The following is a 20756-nucleotide window of genomic DNA, read 5'->3' as shown; positions in this document are numbered from 1 at the left end:
CATGGTGTCTTCATAAAGCCGTTTGATGCCGATTGGTTCTAAAGAGTATTCTTATTGAACTCCAGACCTCCGGAATTCGTGGTGTTCTCAGACCAAAATATATGTGATAGAAGACCGGTATAGGAAAGTCCAGGGGTTGTGTCGACTCCATGTTGTCAACATGATTCCTGTCTCTGAGATGGGCAACCCAGATCCATCATCGGGCTAGGCTGAAGGTCGGCAGCAGAACTTCATAGGGCAACTTGTTGAACAGATTCCACTACCGAACCCATCTTCTGATCGTGTCATTATATCGAGGGTTGCTTCTTGGACCGCCAATGTCTCGCAGGTTGTCCTCAAACACGCTCTTGGCAATATGGTGAGAAGAATCTATACTCGGGGCGGTAATGGCCGTTATATATAGTTGAACTGCTGGTATTTGTTGGAGAGAATATTCTTTTATGGTAGACTTAGACGATGCTGGTCTTTCAATTACTGTCAGCATGCTCTGAGTGTTGCGAGATGTTAGCATCAACTCAAGAGAAGAATCTCATATCAAGTCATACTCGCCACACGTGGAACAAGAGTATTCATCGCATTATCCACACCTTACGTGACTATCATTGGAGATAAGCATAAGACGTTCGACCACAGTTTTGCATGTTGTTGTCTGGTCTAGGCGCCTTGCGGACAGCACCAGATCCATACTTGAAGCAAAAGAAAGGTCCTGTGAATTTGGAAATACCAAGACATTTGTTGTCCCAGGCTCCTTGAGAGTTCTTGCGGGACTCTTTTTATACGTCAGCCTTCATCGACTTGACCCATCTTTGGGGGGCATTACCTTCATAGCAAAGGACGTCTCGCAATCTCCACATCCGTCCCATGCTCGGACGAGAATCTCTGCGGTGTTCGTTCCATCTGGCATCAAATAATATATGGCCATAAGTTGGATAATATGAGGTAGCCGTCGAAAGCCCAGATATCGACTCCTCAGCGCCTGCACTCCAGGTGGCAATGATGGTGAGATACAGAAGAACAAGTAGAAGATGTGACAAGGATGAACGGAGAGGAGATATTTGTAGTAAATGAGAACAGGGAGAAGAGACATGTGAGTCGGCGAAGAAGTCACCTGAATCTTCAGCTCGCAAAAGGGGGTGGAAAAGGCTGGCAAGCAATACATACGCAAACAGTTTGCAAACATCACAAGCTGTGTTAGGCATTCCACGAGCAATTCGTATCCCTCTATTCTTGCTCATTGCTGGGGTCACCTTTATTCACAAGCATAGATGACTCGAAATTTGCTTCACGGAGCTGCATATTTCACATTTGCGAGTGTACACGGCAGAATAAGTATTCAACCTAAATAAACGTCGGCCTGCTGCCTCCTGGGGTGCGATTGACGAGAATAATATCCCAAATGCTTAAATCCGAAGCAAAGCATTTCCTTCAATATAACTTTCAGATAGATCTCTCCGTGTGAAATACCGGACAAATCAGAATCCAAAGATTGTGCTTATCAACGGCGAGTAGTATCTTGAACGGTCAAGACGTTGTCATCCTCAGCATACGCATCCACCTTATACTTGGCAAACTCGCGGGTTGCCACATTATTAGCAAACAGAAGATCAAGCTCTTCAAACGTCTTGTTCTTGGTTTCAGGAAGGCGGAAAAACGTCCAAATGAAGAAGACAAAAGAGCAACCTCCCCAGAAAAAGCCAGTTTTACCGCGCCAGTTTCCTGCAGTTGGGTTGAGCATATAAGGATTGACGACATTGCAGATGATTTGAGCAATGTAATAGGCAATTCGGCTGACACAAACAGATTTGTTTCTCAGTCTGGTCGAAGAAACTTCCGAGATGATTGCGTAACAAACAGGTCCAACAGTCATGTAATACACGCCTAACCATATGAGCATCATACTGGCTTGCGCGTAGTTTCCTGCCTGAGAGTCTCCAGCACCGACGCTGATGAATCCGACAATCATCAACACGGCCGTGAGCAAGCCAAGGCCCCAAAGATACAGTGTACGCCGACCAAGGGGAAGCAGCCACCAAGATATGATTGTGCCCACAGACGCAATCCCAAGACCACCAACAGACATTCTGAAAGAAATCGACTCAGGTAAACCAGCCTGCACGAAGAAGAAAGTCGGAGTACCACCCATGGAAGATCCACAGAAAGGCTGGGCAGCAAAGGCCATGCAGGCGATCTCGGTTCTGCGTCGGTCAACCCCACGGAAGCAATCCAGATACGAAGTACCTTGGTCGATGGACTTTTCAATCTCATTGGTATGTATCATCATGGCAAGAGCCTGTTTTGCATGACCAGGAGTTGTTGAGGAACTTAGGCGGGTGATTGACTTCTCAGCGTTTTCGTAATCACCAATCCGGACGTAGAACCACGGAGATTCGGGGGCGAAGAAGAGGACGATGAATAAAGGGACAGGCCATGCCCATTGGATTGCGAAGGGGATTCGGTAGGACCAATGCCCGGTCGTATTCGAGAAGCCTGCTTGTACTCCAGCCGAAATAAGCTGTCCTATGGCCCAACAGAGGTTGACATAGACAGTCAAATATCCTCTTAATGCCATGGGGCACACCTCTGATGCATATGCAGGAGCCATAGTGGCAAAAACGCCCCATGGGATGCCGCAAAGGAACTGACCAACAAGAAGGACCGGAAGACTCGGTGAGAAAAAGGAGATAAAGATGCAGCCACATATGGCAACCAAGGAAGTGAGAAGTACTTTGCGGTAGCCGAACTTATATGTGAAGTAACCATTGGCAAACGCGCCAATAATAGTCCCAACGCTCACGGCATTCGAAAGTGCATTCTGCCAGGAAGCTGTGATTTGCCAGGAGTTGGATTTGGGCTGGTAGCTTCCATAGTGCTCTCGGAAGGATGGTTGGGCGAAGAAGGATGAGATAAGAACGATATCGTAACCCTCCATGATGATCGAAGTAGAGAGAAGGACCGACCACATGACAGCCTTGGGATATTTCCGAATGGCCTGCAGCAACGTGAGGTTGTGTTCCTCTTCTGCAGCCTGCTTTGCGATGGACGTATCCTTGACCGTGTCGTAATTTGGGGCATGGTCATCTTCGCTGACCCTAGCTACCTTGTCGTCTGTGAGAGCAGCCATGATGCAGGAAAGTATGCAATGGAGGCCTAGATGTACCTGAGACCAGGATAAGACGACATTGACTGCCTGTCGAGATGAACCAGGATCGGCGGCATGAGCTTCATTTATAGGGAAACAACAGAGACCACAGACATTGGTCGCCTGACGAACCCCAGGCGCTTCGTCCCATATTGTCTATGAAAGTCCTGGTTTCTTGATGATCACCCGGGGATTGTGGGGAAGAATCTGGGGATATTCTGCCAAGGATCTCCGAAAGCTTATTGCCCTAGCTCGCGTTGAAGAATATGGGGTTCCAGTGGGGGCATAGATGGATACAGATCTCATGGTGTTTTGACCCCCACCGGAGCTCTGAATCAACTGGAGGTCCGGCGGGGGAGGGGAGACACTTCTGTCAAAGTCACTGAAACTTTGGCGACATTCAGCCTCGTATTTGGCTAAATAGCGGATTGCATTACTGTAACGTCGATGAGGGCCTCAACCTGCATGTCCGGCTTGATCCCGGATTACGCGCATGAGGAAAGATGTGCCTGCCGGGAATTATGATTAAACGTGTTGTCAATGAGATCTTTGTTTCATTGTGGTGAATGTCGGATATCATTGGGGGTTGTGATTGGTGATAGTGAAGCAAAAGAAATGATATCGGATGTAAGGTACTCGCAGTTGAGGTATCGGAATTGATTGAATTGAGACCGGCAAGGATAACATCAGGTAGTACCCTGTGGTCACATCATCACATGTAGGTCGGCTCAAGATAAGAATATATGGATGTTACTATAGGGAGCCGGCTCCTTCCATCTGCCCATTCGTTGATAATGCATTTTGAAGAAAAAGGAGAGTCAAGTCATCAATGCGGAACAAGAAAGATCCATCCCGCCACCTTCGCTTGTCTTACTCCGCACTGCAACATCCATGAAGCTCGCAACTATCCAACGACATCCATCATGAGAAAATGATTCACGAATGATCCTCATCGCAGCGTCGTGAGTGTATAGAAAGATGGAGAGCGATGACGAGTATAGACCGGTGGACAGCGATGACGAGCCAGCACACTTGCAGTGTCACCACTGTAGGCGCATCTTCACGCGCTCGGAACATCTACATCGCCATTTGAGAGTCCATACCCATGAGAAACCATTTTCCTGTACGAAATGCAATAAATCTTTTGCACGGCTAGATGTTCTTCAGAGACACGAAATCACACACACGCACATAAATCCCTTAACCGCGAGCGAGAAAGTGGCGATCAGAGCGTGCAAAGAATGTGCTGCTGCCCGCAACCGTTGCTCAAGAGACTCGCCATGCACAAGATGTGAGGATAAGCGTTTGGATTGCATCTACCCTATGCCCAGGAGACGAAAACCTCAGCCTGTGCCCCAGAAGGAGGAGAAGAGGAGGAGGAGGAAGAAGAAGGGTTCGAATCTTCAGTCACCCGAACCATTAACCGCACAAAACTTGCACGAAAATGCGGAGGGTGAAGATGATACTCAGGCACCAGAGCCATTGGCAACGGTACCAGTGGAAACGGAGCCAAGAGAAACAGAGCTGGCTATAAACAATAGCGGAATCAATGATGCCAACAACGTTTCTTGGAACATCAATGGTTCTAACGCTTTCACGGTTCCTCCAGCAGACGGAACTTGGCCACCTAATGATGAGTCAATTACCGTTGCACCACAACCAATGAACCCAATGTTCCAAATCGATGACATGGGAAGCTTTCAAGAAGTACCGGATCTAACCACGGCTATCCCCAATATCAATTGGCTCTCGGACAGTCAGTTTGCTCCATTGTGGGAGAATCAATTGCCTATTATCCCCGAAGGCCTTGGTTCAATGGCATACACATTTCCTCCTGAACTAACTGGACCCAATCCTGTCTCTTCTTGGGTCCCAGAGCAGTCCCTGGGCGCCAATATAAGCATTAATGGCCCAATGGAAACGCCAGCCATCGAACTGGATCAAACACACTACCCAACAGTTGTGGAAAGCCCTTACGACGGACAAGCGAGCAGTGTTAACGACTCCAATGCATCATCTTCAAGCAATGGAGCCCTCTACGTGGATGGAACAGCAGCTAGAGCCCCATTTCGTGGTCAACTACTCCCCCAGCAAGTCAGCTTACAGAGCAATCGTCCTGAACAGGACCCCCGACTCCCCGAAGCAGATGGGTCAGACTACAGTTATCTAAAATCCTTAGTAGCGAGTATGCGAGAATCCCCTGATATCACGTATGTGCCAGAGGCTCTCTACTCCCAACTATCGTCCGTGGTTCAGAATGAGATTGGGATCGATCCATCACTTGATCTAGACGCTCAGATCCCCCCTCTGGACCATATCAGGGGCTTTGTGCTGCTTTATTACCGGTGCTTTCATCCGACGTATCCGTTTCTACAGAAAAACTCCTCCGTCTGGCAAGTTTCAGATAACTGGATCCTGTTACTAGCTGTAGCAACCACTGGCGCTCGATATGCTGGAAGTAGGTGGTCATCGGTTATGTCAGAACTTCTAGACAAGGCCTTGAAGCACAGGGTTGACTCCATAATCAAAGAGAACACCGGTAGTGCAAACGGCATTTGGGTGCCAGGCAGCTTTCAATCACATGGCCGGATGGACCTCCAGACACTTCAAGCAGCTATTCTGAACTTAATCTCTCGAATTCATAGCGGCCAAGAAGTCATGATGGAATGGGCTCTGTATCAAAGGCTCGCTCTCATAGAAGAATGCAGGACAATGGATCTACTTTCACAGACCCCGCCACAAACTGCTGACACGCCAGTTCAAAATGGCGATGTAGCTGTCACAGGATGGATGCAAACTCAATCGAAGCTGCGCACTGGCTTGATGATTTGGGTAAGTTGAGCCCTAACCTTCAGAAACACACTCTCATGATCATTAGATCCTTGACACAATCGTTTCTCATGAATTTAACTGTCCCCAAGTATTGAAAGTACACGAGCTTAGAACAAGACTTCCGTGCCGAGAGTCAATATGGGATCAACCAACCGTGGAACAGATATACAGTAGAGACGCGCATCAGGGTTTGTATTCTGAAATCCAACCGACCGACATCTGGCTTATACTGACTTTAGAACATTCGGATAGTAACGGTACTCGAGGCCCTTCATCTTCTTTACATGGAAAAGCGGCAGCCATCAAACTTAACGGAGTTTGGAAACATCGTCTTAATATATGCAGTTTGTGCGAGGACCAAAGAAGCAGCCTACCAGTATGGAACGGCCTTGTCACGATGGACTCCAGTTGCTCATGTTGAGCCACGAAAGGAATCAGTTTCTATGACTGAAACATGGCCACCAACCCTCGAAATGGTCACAAGATGGAGAAATAGTGCCTGTGACGCCTTTGATATCTTGCATTGGAAAGCGAACGGCAAAGCGGCTAATGCTGGTGGGACGGAGCACCCGACGATTCTTCACCTTCACCTTTCCCGGTTGTATATCTTGACACCTACGAAGCATTTTCAAAAGGTCGCTGCGTCTGCAGTCCTACGACAAAATGACAATGAACTTCAGAACAATATGGAATACTCGGAAGCCTGTAATCACATTCAACGTTGGGCCAACATCGACCAGTATAAGGCAAGGCTGTCCATAATCCATGCTGGCGCTTTGTTGTGGCATGTCCGTCGATATAGTAGCAACGACTTCATAGAGCCCCATGCTATTTACCTTGCTACCCTCTCGATATGGGCTTACAGCGTGTTCAATACCCCTAGGACTGGGTCCCAGCAAGAACACGGTGATGCCGTATCAAGGTCGGTGCCAGCTTCCGGGGATCGTGAATCGCAGGGATCGGTTGGAAATAATGAGGCCGAGAGCGAGGAGGAGCCAGATCCGACTTTCATCCATCTAGATCGTCCTTGTGATGATGAAATGGTCCAAGTCTACATACGTCTAGGGCATAAGATGGCTGGCCACATGCAGAGAGTTGGCAATATCTGCAGCCCCAATGCTCCACCGAAGATTCTCAGAGAAGGTATAAGGATGTTATCACATGCAAGAGCCAAAAACAAGGAATGGGGGATCGAAACTTCCTATGTTAAGGGCTTGACAAGTCTGTTACATGGTACCACTGCACAAGAAAACGAACGTGCAAGCGGAACACGTGTATTCTAATAACCTCTTCTCAACTTCCCCTTGTCATCTTGAGATGCCCGCTCTGGCAGAGTGCTCTACGTACCATGAACTCCCAGCGGTCCGAAAGTCTCATGCTCCTCGAACAAAGACTGGCATTTGAGTCAAAGGACAGTCAACAGTGACAGTTGTTCCGGATTCGTAAGACTCATCACCGTTGAAAGAAGACCACTTCTCTCCATTTGAGAGCTTGGGTAGGTAGACTTCCGTCTTGGTTTGACCTGGTGTCAGTACAGGACAGACCAGATACTTGTCACCATAGAGGTACTGAGTCGAAATGTCCCAGCACTTCTTATCGCCAGGGAACTCATAGAACAGAGGCCGCATGACTGGTGTTCCCTTTTCATGTGCTTCTTTCATAAGCTTTCGAGTATACGGTCGAAGGTCCTCCCTGATCTTGATATACTTGACACAGATATCATAAACTTGAGGGCCATAAGACCAGACCTCGTTAGGTGCTCCACTGCGACATGTCGCACCGCCGGTCGTCCCTTGCTGTGGTTGCTGAGGTTCACGATCACCGTGAAGTCTCATAACAGGGCAGAATGCGCCCCACTGGAACCACCGCACAAAGAGCTCTCTGAAGCCTTCGTCGTTGGGATCGCCTCCATGGAATCCGCCGATATCTGTGGTCCACCAAGGTATACCCGAAATACCCATGTTGAGGCCTGCGCATAGCTGGTTGCGGAAGCTAGACCATGAAGAAGCAATATCTCCGCTCCATACCAGAGCTCCGTACTTCTGGCTGCCAGCCCAAGCACAGCGAAGGAGATTGACAATGTTTTTCTGGCCCGCTTCTTGTTGGCCTTCATAAAAGGCTTGAGCATAGTTGACGGGATAGATATTTCCAATCGTCCCGTTGGAGCCTAGCCAGTATCGGTAGTTATCAAAGTCGTATGCTGCATATTCTGGTTCTGCTTCATCTAGCCAGAACGTCTTTATGCCTTTGGAGTAATAGTTCTTGTTTACTGTGTCCCATATGTATTTCCTTGCATCTGGGTTTGTGGTGTCAAGATGTACCGTTTGGCCCTGGAAGTCCAGACCGATCCGGACACCTCTATCAGTACGGATCAAGTATCCGTGCTCCAGCATGTACTGGTAATTTTCAGCTGTTTTATCAACAGTTGGCCAGATAGAGACCATGAGCTCGATTCCGAGATCTGTGAGCTCTTTAATCATGGCGTCTGATCGTTGTTAGCAATCCTTTTCTTCAATATGCTTAATTGGTACTCACCAGGATCAGGCCAGTAGTCTGAGTCGAATTTCCAATCTCCTTGCTTGGGCCAATGGAAGAAATCGATGACTATGAGATCAATCGGAATTTCTCGGCGCTTGTATTCTCTAGCCACCTTGAGAAGCTCCTCTTGTGTCTGGTATCGTAGCTTACACTGCCAAAACCCAAGTCCATACTCAGGCATAATGGGAACTTTGCCAGTAGCATCTGCGTATGCTTCCACAATCTCAGCTGGTGTGTCCCCTGCGACAATCCAATAGTCAAGGATTTGAGTTGAGAATGCTTCGAAGCTCATGATGTTCTTGCCAAATACAGCCCTTCCTATCGCGGGGTTGTTCCACAAGAGTCCATATCCAAGTGAGGACACAGCAAAGGGAACGCTTGCTTGAGAGTTGCGGTGTGCAAGCTCAAGATCGAGTCCTTTCAGGTCAAGCCAAGGCTGTTGATATTGGCCCATTCCAAAGATCTTCTCATCTGGACTGACGCTCTCAAGACGCATTGTCAGATGATAGTTGTCTGTTCCCAGTATTCCCTTGAACTCGCGAGCCTCCACTTCCAGAGCACTGCACTTCGGATCGAGAAGATCCCGCCTATGACGAGAGTACTCTTCCAGAATCAGCTTCCCATCAGCTTTCTCAATAATCAATTTGCCTTGGCGGGAGATGCGGGCTTTGATGTTTCCATTCTTGATGGATGCAGACTCGTCAGTAATAGAGATTTCTGGCGTCACTTCTGCAAGCTTCTGAAGCGCCCAATCTTGCGATGGCATCACGGCAGCTTTGGTCGCCCTCACGCGGAACGCATTTGGACCCCATGGTTCAATCCAGAGTTCCTCCGCATCATATTTATAGCGGAGGCGAGTCTTGTCGTCGAAGAACATGGTGATTTTGAGCCTTCAGATGGCAGGGGAATGATACTGCCTTGTGATGAGAGTGAGAAGAAAAGAAAATAGCCGAATTCTATGTTTCACAAAAGCTATGAGTTTCTCCTTCTGATCCTGCCGTCATGTAATAAGTATCTCAGTTGATGTTCTCCAAGTCGTGTAAGCCAATCGCTTCCCCGCCGGAGTAATGCAAGTCCTCCAGTCGGGCAGCAAAATGATGATCCAATGATAGCAGCATTCATGAGGGAAACTACAAGTTACGAATCCCCGCCGGACCTCTAATTTATCCATTTAGTGCCATACTGCTTCGGACTATGTTACGTATTGTCCAGTAAGGTAACAAAACTTGGGATATTTATCCTAAATTATAGAAAGGCTTAGGTAAATTTAGTATAATTTAGCGTAGTTTAGTGGACCTTTAAACTGGTTTTGGTACTCGTCATCAAGGTCAGAGGTCTTCTGTTGTTATCAAAATATGCTACGGTGTCGTGACTGTTTGACACTTGGATATGAAGAGCGAGTCCGCTGAGCACGGTTAACCAAACACCACGATGCTTCTTGCAGATTAAAGAATGAATTATGGTCCTTGAAGAGCAATATAATGAAGTGTTCGAGCGACAGAATGGTGGTACCGGATATAAATAACAAAGAAAAATGGTATCATATCTTATACCAAATCCCACAACTGGAGCATATATGCCTCCTCAGCCGAGAGGTATTCTTTTCTCGAGCCAAAAGAGTACTGGGACTTGGCCCTTAAATTCGAGTAGCTATTTTACCTGGAAATCCTGTGCGAATCATTCCCGTTGGCTCTCCTAGGAAACGCCTTGTGGCAATCAGGTACTTAGGGGTGAGGGACAATGAAGTCGCTCATGAGTTCCCATGGCTTTCAGGACTGGATTTATTTGAATGATTGAGAGGAGGCTAAGTAATAAATGATCAAACAGAGTACATCAACGTTGTGAACCTGAGTCTCCCGCACAACATTGTATACCCCTAGTTACTCCGTCTATTTGTCTTCAACGGAGACAGAATTGGGTTGATGCCGCGGAAGGAGGATGAGCAGCGTGAAGCCACTTAATCTCAGGGCAGTCTGAAGTTCTTGAATAATGCCAACCCCAAGGCGGTATCGGTGACGATGTGTATAGCACAGATATTGCTCTCTGCCTTCTCGCAACCTCTTTCAGACATTGGTGAGTATGTCGACAGACGCAATATCACGAAGGTCGACGCTTTTATTGTAGTTTGGGCTGTTCCAAGTCGGGCTGCAAGCTCAAACGTGTCCACAACAGGGACAAAAAGAGAAGAGTATGCAGGGACAGGAGAGGTCACAAGAGAGAATCTAATGAATTCCCAGAGATCCCCACAAGGATATTGTTGGAACTCCTCGAGGATAGAGACAACCACAGGTTTATAATCACGGTTGATCATGTATTTAGCAATGAGACCATGGGCTTCATGCACCGTCTGGCGAAAGGGAAGCCGGTCAATATTCCGGCACCTGGGTGTGGGTTTTGCGCGGCAACGCAACTGAACGTGGAGACGTTGACGGGGTACCCGGGCAGACTTCTCTTTTCTTCTTAAAAGTCTCTCTCCCAAGGCAGCCAGGAAATGCAAGACTTGAGATTGCCCGGGGGTGCCATGGTATCCGGTAAATGCTGCCAAGTAAAGGGGCAAAGTTCAAGTCTTGCTCTAGACACGTAACTTCCCTACAAGAGCTAGCAGAAATCGAAATAGTCGCTTTAATTTGAATGCCAAAGACATTTTAAGCGATGTAAACTTCTGCCATTCTTGTATACCACAAGATATAAGCTCATCTTGGGTCAGGCTGGGGCAAGAGGTATCTTGACGGTTTCGCCGGCACTCTTTGCAGAAATTCAGGGCAATGCATTTGATATCTCTTCTTTGGAAATCTGTGGCAATTAGTATAATGCAGATAAATAGTACGGTCTTTACCTACAGGAAACAAGCGTGGCGACAAACACATCTATAAAACAGGAAGGGTTTGGGTCATTTGGGTTAATGCTTGTATGGCGTTGGGGACACTGTAGCATCAGTAAACCGATTTTGTGGTTATTTAGGGTCTCAGTTTGTGATAGGAGAGGATACACCCAACCGCACCCTCAAGGAAAGAGTTCTGGATTCTCTACAAATCTGAAAACATCGTCTTTCTCGCGAAGTTGTTGGAGTCCCTGGCCAATAGTCAACACGTCTCTGGCCCCGTTGGCAAGTGCGGATATCAGTCGAATTAGAGTTGCCCAAGAAGACCGACCAGGCCCGGGGGCCTTGGATGTAAGAATCACATCACCTAGCTTTTATCAGATTGTAAATGCAAAGATGTAATTGACCAACCAATATCCTCAATTAAAGAGCTTTGTAAAGAGATAACATTACTCGTTCATTCAGTGGTGGCACAGCCCAAAGAAGTAGGCTTCTCTGGCCGACATCATCTTGGTCGCAAATCTCCTCTTTAATTGCATATACTCCTAGAAGTTAGTAGATATTTTTAAGGGAGGAAGAAAAAAAAAAGGGGGGGGGGGGGGGGGGCGAGGGTCGGTTTCTGACCTTGGGGGGTATTCTCCTTACTTAGGCCGGGCTGGCTTGAGCTACCGGAAGGGATTGTAACAAAGCTTCAGTTTTCTCCTCATCGCTGTCGTGCTCGCGTTTAATCGTAACCATCTCGGCTGCACAATGGCCTTTTACTATGTCGTTGAAAACGCCGAGGTCCTATTAGTCGATAACGTCTCCATCGTCGGCATCAAGCAGGTGGCAGCTAGCTTCCAATGTCACTTAGAAGCCAGTCGATGGGAGTTGCGTAGGTAGTGTCCATGTCATCTTCTCCTGCCTCTGTTCCGATCGTCAACATCCCGAAAACACACCCCCTGAGGCCAGAGACACAAATCCCATCACCCCCCCTAGGAGAAAATGGCTCTCGTGATTGCAATCTTTCCAGCACCCAATATACACAACTCTTCATATTCGTAGAATATGTGCTGCTCAACAGGCTTTCGTCTTACAGACCTAACCGCATTGGCAATGCCAAAGGTTAAACCAGTCCGTTTTCCATATTTCGTCACAAGGGCCTCCTTTCCAACCGTTTTAGCTTCGTGTATTGGGCACCTCATCTTATCCTCGCTCGGAATACTCGTCAACTCGAAGGTATTGAGAATGTTTGCCTTCAATTGTCCTCTACACCTCGCTGCTACGTCAAGGTGCAGTTCGACGAACAAAAAGTCTTCCATCTGTTCCTATGTGTCTGATTCACATATAACCATGTTCCTTAACTGGGAGACTGGAGTCATGTCTTTTCTGGTCAAGTTCGATTGATGCCCAATCTCATAGTCGACGTCCTCCTCCAACGGTTGAGCCAATTCTGTACTTCGGTGAGAATAGTACATGACCTCCGGCGTAACGGCGTACTAGGGTTACCTGTGTAGATGCAGTCCGGGGTTGCCTGGGCCGCTAGCAGATGGGCTCCAATCACTCGGGCCTTCCAATCTTGCAGCTTTTCATACTGGTCCGACCAATGTTTGAGAGGCTGTGGCCTGTGTTGGTCTTCGATAATATCAGGTTGAAGTTTCGGATCGTTGATGTCATTTGTCAGTCGAAGCATCGGCCCACGTAGCTTTATTTCCAGAATGTACTCGACTTTGCGGTCTCCGATTTGTGTATATCAGAAACAGGTGCCGAATCGTCGCGATACCGACCATTGTTATCACAGTACCGTGAAAACATACAGTGTCGACATGTCAGAGCTAGAACTTTGCCTGCTTTATTATCCCAGAGGTGCTCCCGATATGTCGTGCTACTCTTCACTTCCTTCTTCGCTTTACGGTTGCCTCTGGAAACGTTGGCACTTATAAGATTGAAGCAGAGTGCAGCGAGGGGGGTGAGATGAGCACACTGAGCATCGATGTTCTCGTGAATAGGATCTCGGATGTATTTGCCATAGATCACAGCATTCTTAAGAGAACCCTGGAGAATTGCTCCTAGCGCCGTTCGGGGACATCGGAATCATCCACGGGGCACCAAAGATCGGACTAACGGCCCTCTTCCTGAATGTCGCTGCCAACAGTGGTTTCTCCACTGCCACTGTTGCTGTTGGCGATTTTGGACCTCAGAATCTTGGTGTTGTTGTTGTTGTTGATCTCGTCGAGCCAGAAGCGAGGTTCATGAAAGAAGAGTTCAGGGCCACGAACAACTTTGGAGTGGACACCTAGATACTTCGTAAGGTTGTTCCGAAAGATCGTGGAATGCGCGGTCCGGCGGAGGTTCTCCTCATCAGCCCAAAGCACCATCTCTAGGTGGCTTGAGGTTTCCGTGAGGGCAACAACTCCAGCCATACTGCGGCCGTAGTCTGATATTGAGGTCAACTTGGAGTAAGCGCAAAGGCATCAATTCGCCGCTGCTCCCCCGAGTGTTTCATTGTCCAGGAGGTCTGGGCAATCTTGTTAAACTCCGTCGTGCTGTGGATAGAGTATTTCAACTATTGCTCTTCAACGAGCAATCCCTAGTAAGCGCAAGTCGTCAGCTTGTGTTGATCACGTCCCTTCCCTTTGTACGCACCGCCAATTGCTACTACAGACTGAATGGCTCAGTGAGGCGTTGGAACTGGCCGAGAGAAAACGGATGGTATAGGCATGGAGAAGTCGAGACGGAAGTCAGCAAATCCATCACTAGTTGATGAACTTGACATCTTGAGCGTGGTTGAACTCGGAAGCCCTTGGCCGATGCTTCTGAGAGCTGTCTTAGTTCTTAATATCTTCCAAACGCGTTGCCGAAGAGGGAGGTAATACTGTAAAGCTTCAAAAGTGTCGGCCTGGCATTGTATCGGTAAAGAGATGCCTTTACCCATAGGGAACTTTTGTGTGTACTCCTGATACGAGATCTACATTGGTCAAGTTTGGCCAAGTTAGAAGGGAAGAAGGGAGTAGAGAGTTGGGTGAAGTCTGGAAGGGAAGGAGACAGGTTTGTCAGTCCCGTGGCAAGTGCCGGCAGCTGTCATGCACGACTCAAACCAAGCACTGATATCCCGGTCGGGCGCCTTCTCAAGTGCCTATATTCCATTTCTCCCTGGTGAACTCTCACTTACCACATCTCTCGCGACGTATCTCTGCCCTCAAGCCTTCGGGCACTTCTGAGAAACCTCGACCATTTTTGCCTGCAATATTCACAGTATGGCCAATTTTCTCTCAGGCTCACTTTGAAGTTTGCCGTAATGCCTTCTTTATCCGCATCGCGGCGGAACGCGATGCAGCACGAAAACGCTTCACGCCCTGCATCTATTTTCTATAACCTTCATATCCAAATGAGTCGAGACTCTTATCAGTTCTCCTCGAAAGGGAAACGCTCCTTGCTCTTCAATTTGCTCGTGGAAAGCAAGACATTCATTTGGTCCCACCGTTTTCGAACAAGTCACAGTCAAAGGTGACGAAATATTCATCTTCGACAGGCTGTGTAGCATCCCTGATAAAGCTCAAGACCTCTTTTCTATTATTAAGAAGCCCTAATTCCTATAGTTTCGAGGCAAAATGCTCAAGACTCTAGATTAGGAGAATAAAATAATTAAATAGAGTAATCATAAACTAACCTAAGTTTATCCTAAACTTAATAAGGGTTATCCTAAATTTACTGAAGTTATCCTAAACTTACCTAATTCGTTCTATCACTTAGGGATCAAGGTCTTTAGCTTCCCGGCCTTACCTCGTCTGCTTGTGTGCTTTGGATCTTCTGCCGGTCTGTCTTCGTTTAGTCAATTCATCAGTCAGACCCTACTTCTCCAGTATTATTCTTCATTTGCTATCGCAAATCAAAATCCGTGATTGTAATATCGACCTTAAGCTTTGCAAGGAGAAACGTACAGCAATCCGATTATGGGATCGCATGAGAAACATTCAAGCGAAATGCTCCACAACAGGCTATGGGTCATCTTGTAAGCAGCTTCATCTCCCTGTAGAAGCGTAGGGTGCTACTGTCCTGTCACTGCGATGCCTCACGGCAAAGTACCTCTTGAGAGGAACTCGTTGAAGGCTCCGTGGTTTCTCTGCTGTAGATTAGTTTGGGCTGGAGGTGCTTATTATGGAACCAAAGGTGCGGCTTGGACGGATGTAAGAGTCGTATTTCTGATATTTGTGAGCGAGTTGCCTCGCTCAACTACCCATGATCCTACCTGCCTATCTATTGACAACTTGTTCTCTTTAGGCGGATGTGCATGAGCATTGCATTGCATTCCACATCACTGCGTCCTTGAAAGCCGTTGACGGTCGTTTGCACTATATGCCACCGCTTTCCCACGCTCGTCCCGCTCTTCAGGTGCTATCGTGCACCTCAAGCTCACACGTATTTCCCTCGATCTGTTGATGGGGTGGTGTATCTCGAGCTAGTAAAGATACTATCTGTGGGAATTTCCTGTTCCAGAATAAAAGGCATCTCAGTGCCCGGAGAAGCCATGATCGCCTCAAGATGGGGGAAACCCTCCCGCGTGGTAGGTAACCTTCAACTAGAGCTCAGCAGGTTTGTCCTTTCTGCCGATTTCAATATCCATGGGCGAGGATATATCATATCGCAGCGTTTCGTGGAATGGACACGGGTAGCCCAGAATTACATATTCTCCCTTTTGATAATCTCTGTAGTACAAAACGAGGTTCCAGGGTATGTTGCGAAGAGGCATACCTTGAGCCTAAGCCTCTGCCCTGATCTTAATCACTCCATCTTCAACTCTGCAAATTGTACTCCAGAGTCACGACAATGTGATTCTTCTGTTGTTGTGGCCAAGAAGTAGGAGTCGTTCTTCAGCAGTTAGGATCTCTGCTGTCTCTCTTGTTTCAGAGTCCGTTCAACTGACCAGTCGTCCGCTTGAACTCAAACCCAATCTGATTCATGGCTGGATGATCCGGTAAATTGTACCATACCTGGAAGGTGACGGCGAGGATACATTTATCTGTTCTCTTGTACAGCTCGTCGACTCGGACACGGCCTTCGGTCAATGGATGTCTCTGGGCCCATGACTGAATGGCGTGTAATGCTTGCCACCCACCATTGGCGATTTGAACTGACAGAACGACATCAGCTGCCTGGTCGCCCAAAGTTTGGCAAGGGGCTGGAGTCAGGTCTAAATTGCTTTTCTGCCGCATGGGTTGCAATAGCAGAGATGGTCCGTGATCTCGAGGGTGTCGAATGTAATGGGGCAGAGAATCCAGCTCCGTTTCCCAAGATTCTTTCATGGTGAAACTCTTTGTTGCCAAGCGGCTGTATAGCTGCGACGTGGATAAGACATGTCCACATTCATGAGCGCGCTTCAGTTCTCGAACAAGATTTCTACTGAAGCCGCGCTCGCAACCGAGACCATCATCGCACACGCTTTCCCCCGAAGCGTAGGCGTAGATCAATTCTTTGTGATGGCCTATGTAACCGTCAATCTCAATAGGAAAGCAGCACTCAAAAAGAATCAAGACATTGGCGTCCCAAGGATCTATCTTGTTATCTCTTAATGAGGGGAAGACGAACTTTTGGCCTTCCCCCCCGTGACCAATGTAGTGCAGGATAGCTATACAATCTTCGTCCATTCCGTTGAATAGACCTCCGAGAGCTGATGTCAATGTTGCTTGGGGGTTTTTGTCTTGTTTCCGGATCACGAGACCGACAGTATCGTAACCATAAGTGTTTTCGAAGACATCGCGGACTCGCTCGCTGGTGCTTTCAACATTGGGGTGACTGTCCTTGTCCAGCTCGAAACATACACATAGCGCCCGGGCTTTTCTGGGTTTGATCTCTGTAACTTCTTCTTGACTGTACAAGAAACAGGCTTTGATGATCGCGGCGCTGAACTCCTCCGAAGTCATCGGCCTCGAGGGCATCGACTCGATGCCTGGAACGGCCATGGCTTGGCTGATTGATGCAAATATTGATGGAAGAAAGGAGTACTAAGTGAGAAAGAGGGGAAGGGAAGACTCTGATGCAAGATCTTTTCTCACTTTAAATTCTTGTTTGCCTTTGACCCCCTCGATTCAAAGAAAAACATATTTGCGATTCATGCCTCGCTACTTGCTCAATCGCGCGGAGGTGTTGGATAAGGTTATCAATATCGAATGAGTCTGTGCGGCAAGGTTCTTGAGATAACCATAAAGACCGAGTAGGAGAATTTCTGGGCTCCTCTACTCTGGGCAGAGAAATAAGAAGTTATTCCAACAGACACCCTGAAAGAATTGTTCAATAAGGGTCAATGTATGATGGATCTTCCTTATCTTTCTAAAAGCTGCAGCAAAGCCGATAAATATGTAATCGCAGCTTATCGCGGGGGGTAGGGGGCAGTGACCAAAGCGAACCTACTTGAGCTGAGCGTGAGGCGCATCTCAGGTAAGTTTGATAGTGGATGCCAGAAAGGGCCAACATAAACCCTGCCTTGAGATGAGTATCTAAAAAGGCTTCAGGATAGCTGAACATCAATCCAGCTTGAAGCTCAAGGATAGCGCTCCTCGAGAAGAGAGAGGGTCAAATATGATGCGCAGCATATCAAATTGCTTAAAAATAAAACTAAAATATCATCTTCTTCGGTATATATATTATCTTTTGTGGCTTAGCGCATTATCTGTATATCTAGTCAAATAAAGATCCCTTTATCTTTATATCTTTGCCTTTGGGCTGGGTTTGGCCCGTCGAGCAGGCTTGCCTATGTGCTTTTGAAACTCTTCCGAAACGGTCGTCTTCTCTTCCTTAGACTTCTTTGCCCACTCTTCAAATTGGCGCTCATCTGCCCACCACCTCTCGAGTTCGGCCTTGATCCAGTCGGCTGCGGCACTTGCACACAAGCGTGGATCTTCCATGGGAACCAAATGGCCATTCTTCTCTCCGACAACCTTCTTGACACGACCCTTGGCCTCGCCACCGCTGCCACCAACACCGGTTCCTGTGAGAGCCATCTTCTCGTCTTGAAGTTCTGGTGGAGAAACGTCACTTTTGCCACCGAAGACATAGAGGACGCTAGGTCGTACGTTGGGAAGTCGTTCAACGGTATTGGGCCCCTCGGGACGGTAGACCGGATATGTTGACCATCGACGGTTGAGGCTGGCATCAAGGTCGGGGGTGTGCTCAGGGTGTATCACATCCTTTCCTTCAGCGTCGTAGGCCGGCCAACTTGGGCGTAGGAAAGTGAAGATCTCTTGATGTTTTGTCGTGGTCAAGATTACGCTCTGTTCACCAGGTACGTCCCTGATACCAAAGTCGATCCATCGCTGTAGTACACGAGGATCCCAGGACTTGTAGAAAGGGCTGCGGCTAAAAGATGCCACTGCTTCGTCGCGCGATGGCCAGACTTCACGACGATACATACTCGCCGCCGCAGGGCCGGCGCTTCTAGCGCCAGGCGTGGAGGCGAAGTGAGAGATGACTGGATCGAGCAGAACAAGGGATGTAAAGACGCGAGGATGAAGAAGGGCAACATTGGTGAGAGCGTTTGCGCCAAAGGAGTGACCCATTGCCATTATCGGTGGCGGAGGACGGAATGTGTTTATCATGTGGAGAATATCACGGGCATAGTCGAGCCAGCTTGCTGGGAAGTTGTTAGTATTGCCAGGTGGTATGGGAGGCGGTGAATCTTACGATCATTGCCAAGTGCGTCTTGGTTTATGAGACCGCTTTTGCCTTGCCATGCTGTATCTGCTATCCAGATACTTCGAATTCGGATACCTCGGCGTTTTGATTCATGATAGAACTCTTCCCACAGGGGTTCGTAAAGTTCCTATATATATCAGTAAATGTATTTAGATGGGCACCGAAATAAACTTACCTTGGGAAATCCATTGGCATGTCCTCCGATGATAGTCACGTCGCCTTTTTGAGGGTTCAGGTTATCTTTGGGTGTATATTGCTTGACGTGAAGGTATAGCTTCTCCTCTTGAGAATGAGCTGTAGCGCGGGCGTATTCTCGAATATGTGATGCTTCAATTGTATGCTCTTGAATGGTGAACGGAAAGGACGACATTGTGGCAAGTCTATTGCGCCTCAGTTACAGATAATAAGACGTTCCGGCAGGTAAGAAATAGTTTTGTTGGAACTGGAAATGAAGTTATATACAGTTGCACGAAACGAGGTTGAATAACGAGCCGGCCTCGGTAACGCCTGTAGGGCGCACGGGAGTTGTGGGGGTGGGGGATACCTCGGTACCTGCGGCTGGGAAGTGGTCGCCGCCGATCTCTCGTTGGCATCACCCGCCAACACCAAAAACATCATCGTGAATCTTTGCTTATCTCATCAAGATCTCACGCAGCTGCTACCCTTGGTCAGCACAGTCTCTTGGTAATATCATGAGAAGCTTCAAATAGTATTCCAATCCAGCTGCATGCGGTCAGTACCATGGCACCAGGACTACTCCTTTTTGCTGGCGCACCGCCCCCTTCGTCTCTTACAACACAATCATGTACAATAACACAAATCGACGACTCTTTCGCTGAGTTCCTCGGGCTGGTCCCTCAAGAAACAGCTCCAGTATCGTCTCCAAATCTCGCACCATGGCGTTCTCTTCCCCTGAACAGAAAACCGCTTCACACAGGGTTCAGCCAGACCCATAATATCAGTATCAACCTCGCCAACCAATCTGAATTTTTCACCACGGCTGAGATCTCATTCAAGGAACAATCTCAGTCTTTTGAGGGCGAAGATCCGGAGAATGTGTTGTCGCAGTTCTATGACCATTCCCTAGCTTTACACAATTCGATTCCATCATCACAGCTCGATAGTTTCGAGGAGACGACATTTGAGGAGACATCGTTTATGACGACGTCTCCGACAAGACAGTTGGATATGGGAGAGACTGTTCCTTCTCATCTCTCTGATTTGGAAGATATACCGCCGGCTCGGAGGATTCTGGCTCTCAATCCCCAGACTGTCACCCTCAACATTATTGCCGGCATTATATCCATCGCACAGCCACGAACTGTCACAACGCGCTGGGGTCGCAGCCTCTCTTTAGTGGAGATTCTCCTCGGGGACGATACAAAGACAGGCTTCGCTGTGACGTTTTGGCTTGCGGGGGAGAACGATGCAGCTGCCGAGATTAGTGCTCTTCGGCGTCAGGATGTAGTTCTTATGCAGAACGTGGCACTTCACGTGTTCAAGGACAAAGTCTATGGTCAGAGTCTCCGTAGGGGCATGACCAAGGTGAGTCTGTTATGGAGAAGGGATGGGTCCGGGCTTTATTCGACGCGTGAGCTCTCCAAGCGCGGTCAGATGCACCCGCAGTTACAAAAGGCGAAGCAAGTAAAAGATTGGGTGCTCAAATTCGTAGGAGCTGATGTTGGAGTAAAGACAAGAGCTAGGAAAGCACGGGTTTCATGGGACAGACCACCAGATGACACACAATGAGGAGTCTTC

The 20756-nt window shown here is 48.0% G+C and overlaps 7 protein-coding genes across 7 annotated transcripts; 2 read left to right on the top strand and 5 right to left on the bottom strand.

Annotated features, from left to right (window-relative positions):
• Positions 1-1318: 1318 nt before the first annotated feature.
• FOBCDRAFT_226768 (general substrate transporter) lies at positions 1319-3457 on the bottom strand. The gene has a single exon (XM_031185869.3). It carries the CDS (start codon positions 3119-3121, stop codon positions 1496-1498), a length of 1626 nt encoding a protein of 541 aa, XP_031037004.2. The 5' UTR covers positions 3122-3457; the 3' UTR covers positions 1319-1495.
• Positions 3458-4462: 1005 nt separating this feature from the next.
• Positions 4463-7254, top strand: FOBCDRAFT_185603 (uncharacterized protein; the record flags this gene model as incomplete). Its single annotated transcript, XM_054705125.1, has 2 exons — positions 4463-5971; positions 6211-7254. The coding sequence occupies 2 exons, from the start codon at positions 4463-4465 to the stop codon at positions 7252-7254; spliced, it is 2553 nt and encodes an 850-aa protein (XP_054561100.1).
• FOBCDRAFT_295199 (glycosyl hydrolases family 31-domain-containing protein) lies at positions 7143-9386 on the bottom strand (the record flags this gene model as incomplete). Its single annotated transcript, XM_031185872.3, has 2 exons — positions 7143-8456; positions 8507-9386. 2 exons carry the CDS (start codon positions 9384-9386, stop codon positions 7345-7347), a joined length of 1992 nt encoding a protein of 663 aa, XP_031037007.2. The 3' UTR covers positions 7143-7344.
• A 4043-nt stretch (positions 9387-13429) lies between these two features.
• FOBCDRAFT_203399 (uncharacterized protein) lies at positions 13430-13732 on the bottom strand (the record flags this gene model as incomplete). Its single annotated transcript, XM_031185873.3, has 1 exon — positions 13430-13732. The coding sequence occupies one exon, from the start codon at positions 13730-13732 to the stop codon at positions 13430-13432; it is 303 nt and encodes a 100-aa protein (XP_031037008.3).
• A 2481-nt stretch (positions 13733-16213) lies between these two features.
• On the bottom strand, positions 16214-17269 carry FOBCDRAFT_203398 (uncharacterized protein; the record flags this gene model as incomplete). The annotated part of the gene is made up of 1 exon (XM_031185874.2): positions 16214-17269. The coding sequence occupies one exon, from the start codon at positions 17267-17269 to the stop codon at positions 16214-16216; it is 1056 nt and encodes a 351-aa protein (XP_031037009.2).
• Positions 17270-17916: 647 nt separating this feature from the next.
• On the bottom strand, positions 17917-19486 carry FOBCDRAFT_251485 (Alpha/beta hydrolase family-domain-containing protein). Its single transcript, XM_031185875.3, has 3 exons — positions 19174-19486; positions 18987-19125; positions 17917-18936 (listed from the first exon to the last, which is right to left on the bottom strand). Exons 1-3 carry the CDS (start codon positions 19366-19368, stop codon positions 18011-18013), a joined length of 1260 nt encoding a protein of 419 aa, XP_031037010.2. The 5' UTR covers positions 19369-19486; the 3' UTR covers positions 17917-18010.
• Positions 19487-19739: 253 nt separating this feature from the next.
• On the top strand, positions 19740-20747 carry FOBCDRAFT_295197 (uncharacterized protein; the record flags this gene model as incomplete). Its single annotated transcript, XM_031185877.2, has 1 exon — positions 19740-20747. The coding sequence occupies one exon, from the start codon at positions 19740-19742 to the stop codon at positions 20745-20747; it is 1008 nt and encodes a 335-aa protein (XP_031037012.2).
• Between the last annotated feature and the right edge of the window lie 9 nt (positions 20748-20756).

This window comes from Fusarium oxysporum, chromosome VI (assembly GCF_013085055.1).
Source record: "Fusarium oxysporum Fo47 chromosome VI, complete sequence".
Lineage (NCBI taxonomy): Eukaryota > Fungi > Ascomycota > Sordariomycetes > Hypocreales > Nectriaceae > Fusarium > Fusarium oxysporum.
Note: the sequence above shows the minus strand (reverse complement) of the source record. Positions and strands in the feature narration are given on the sequence as shown.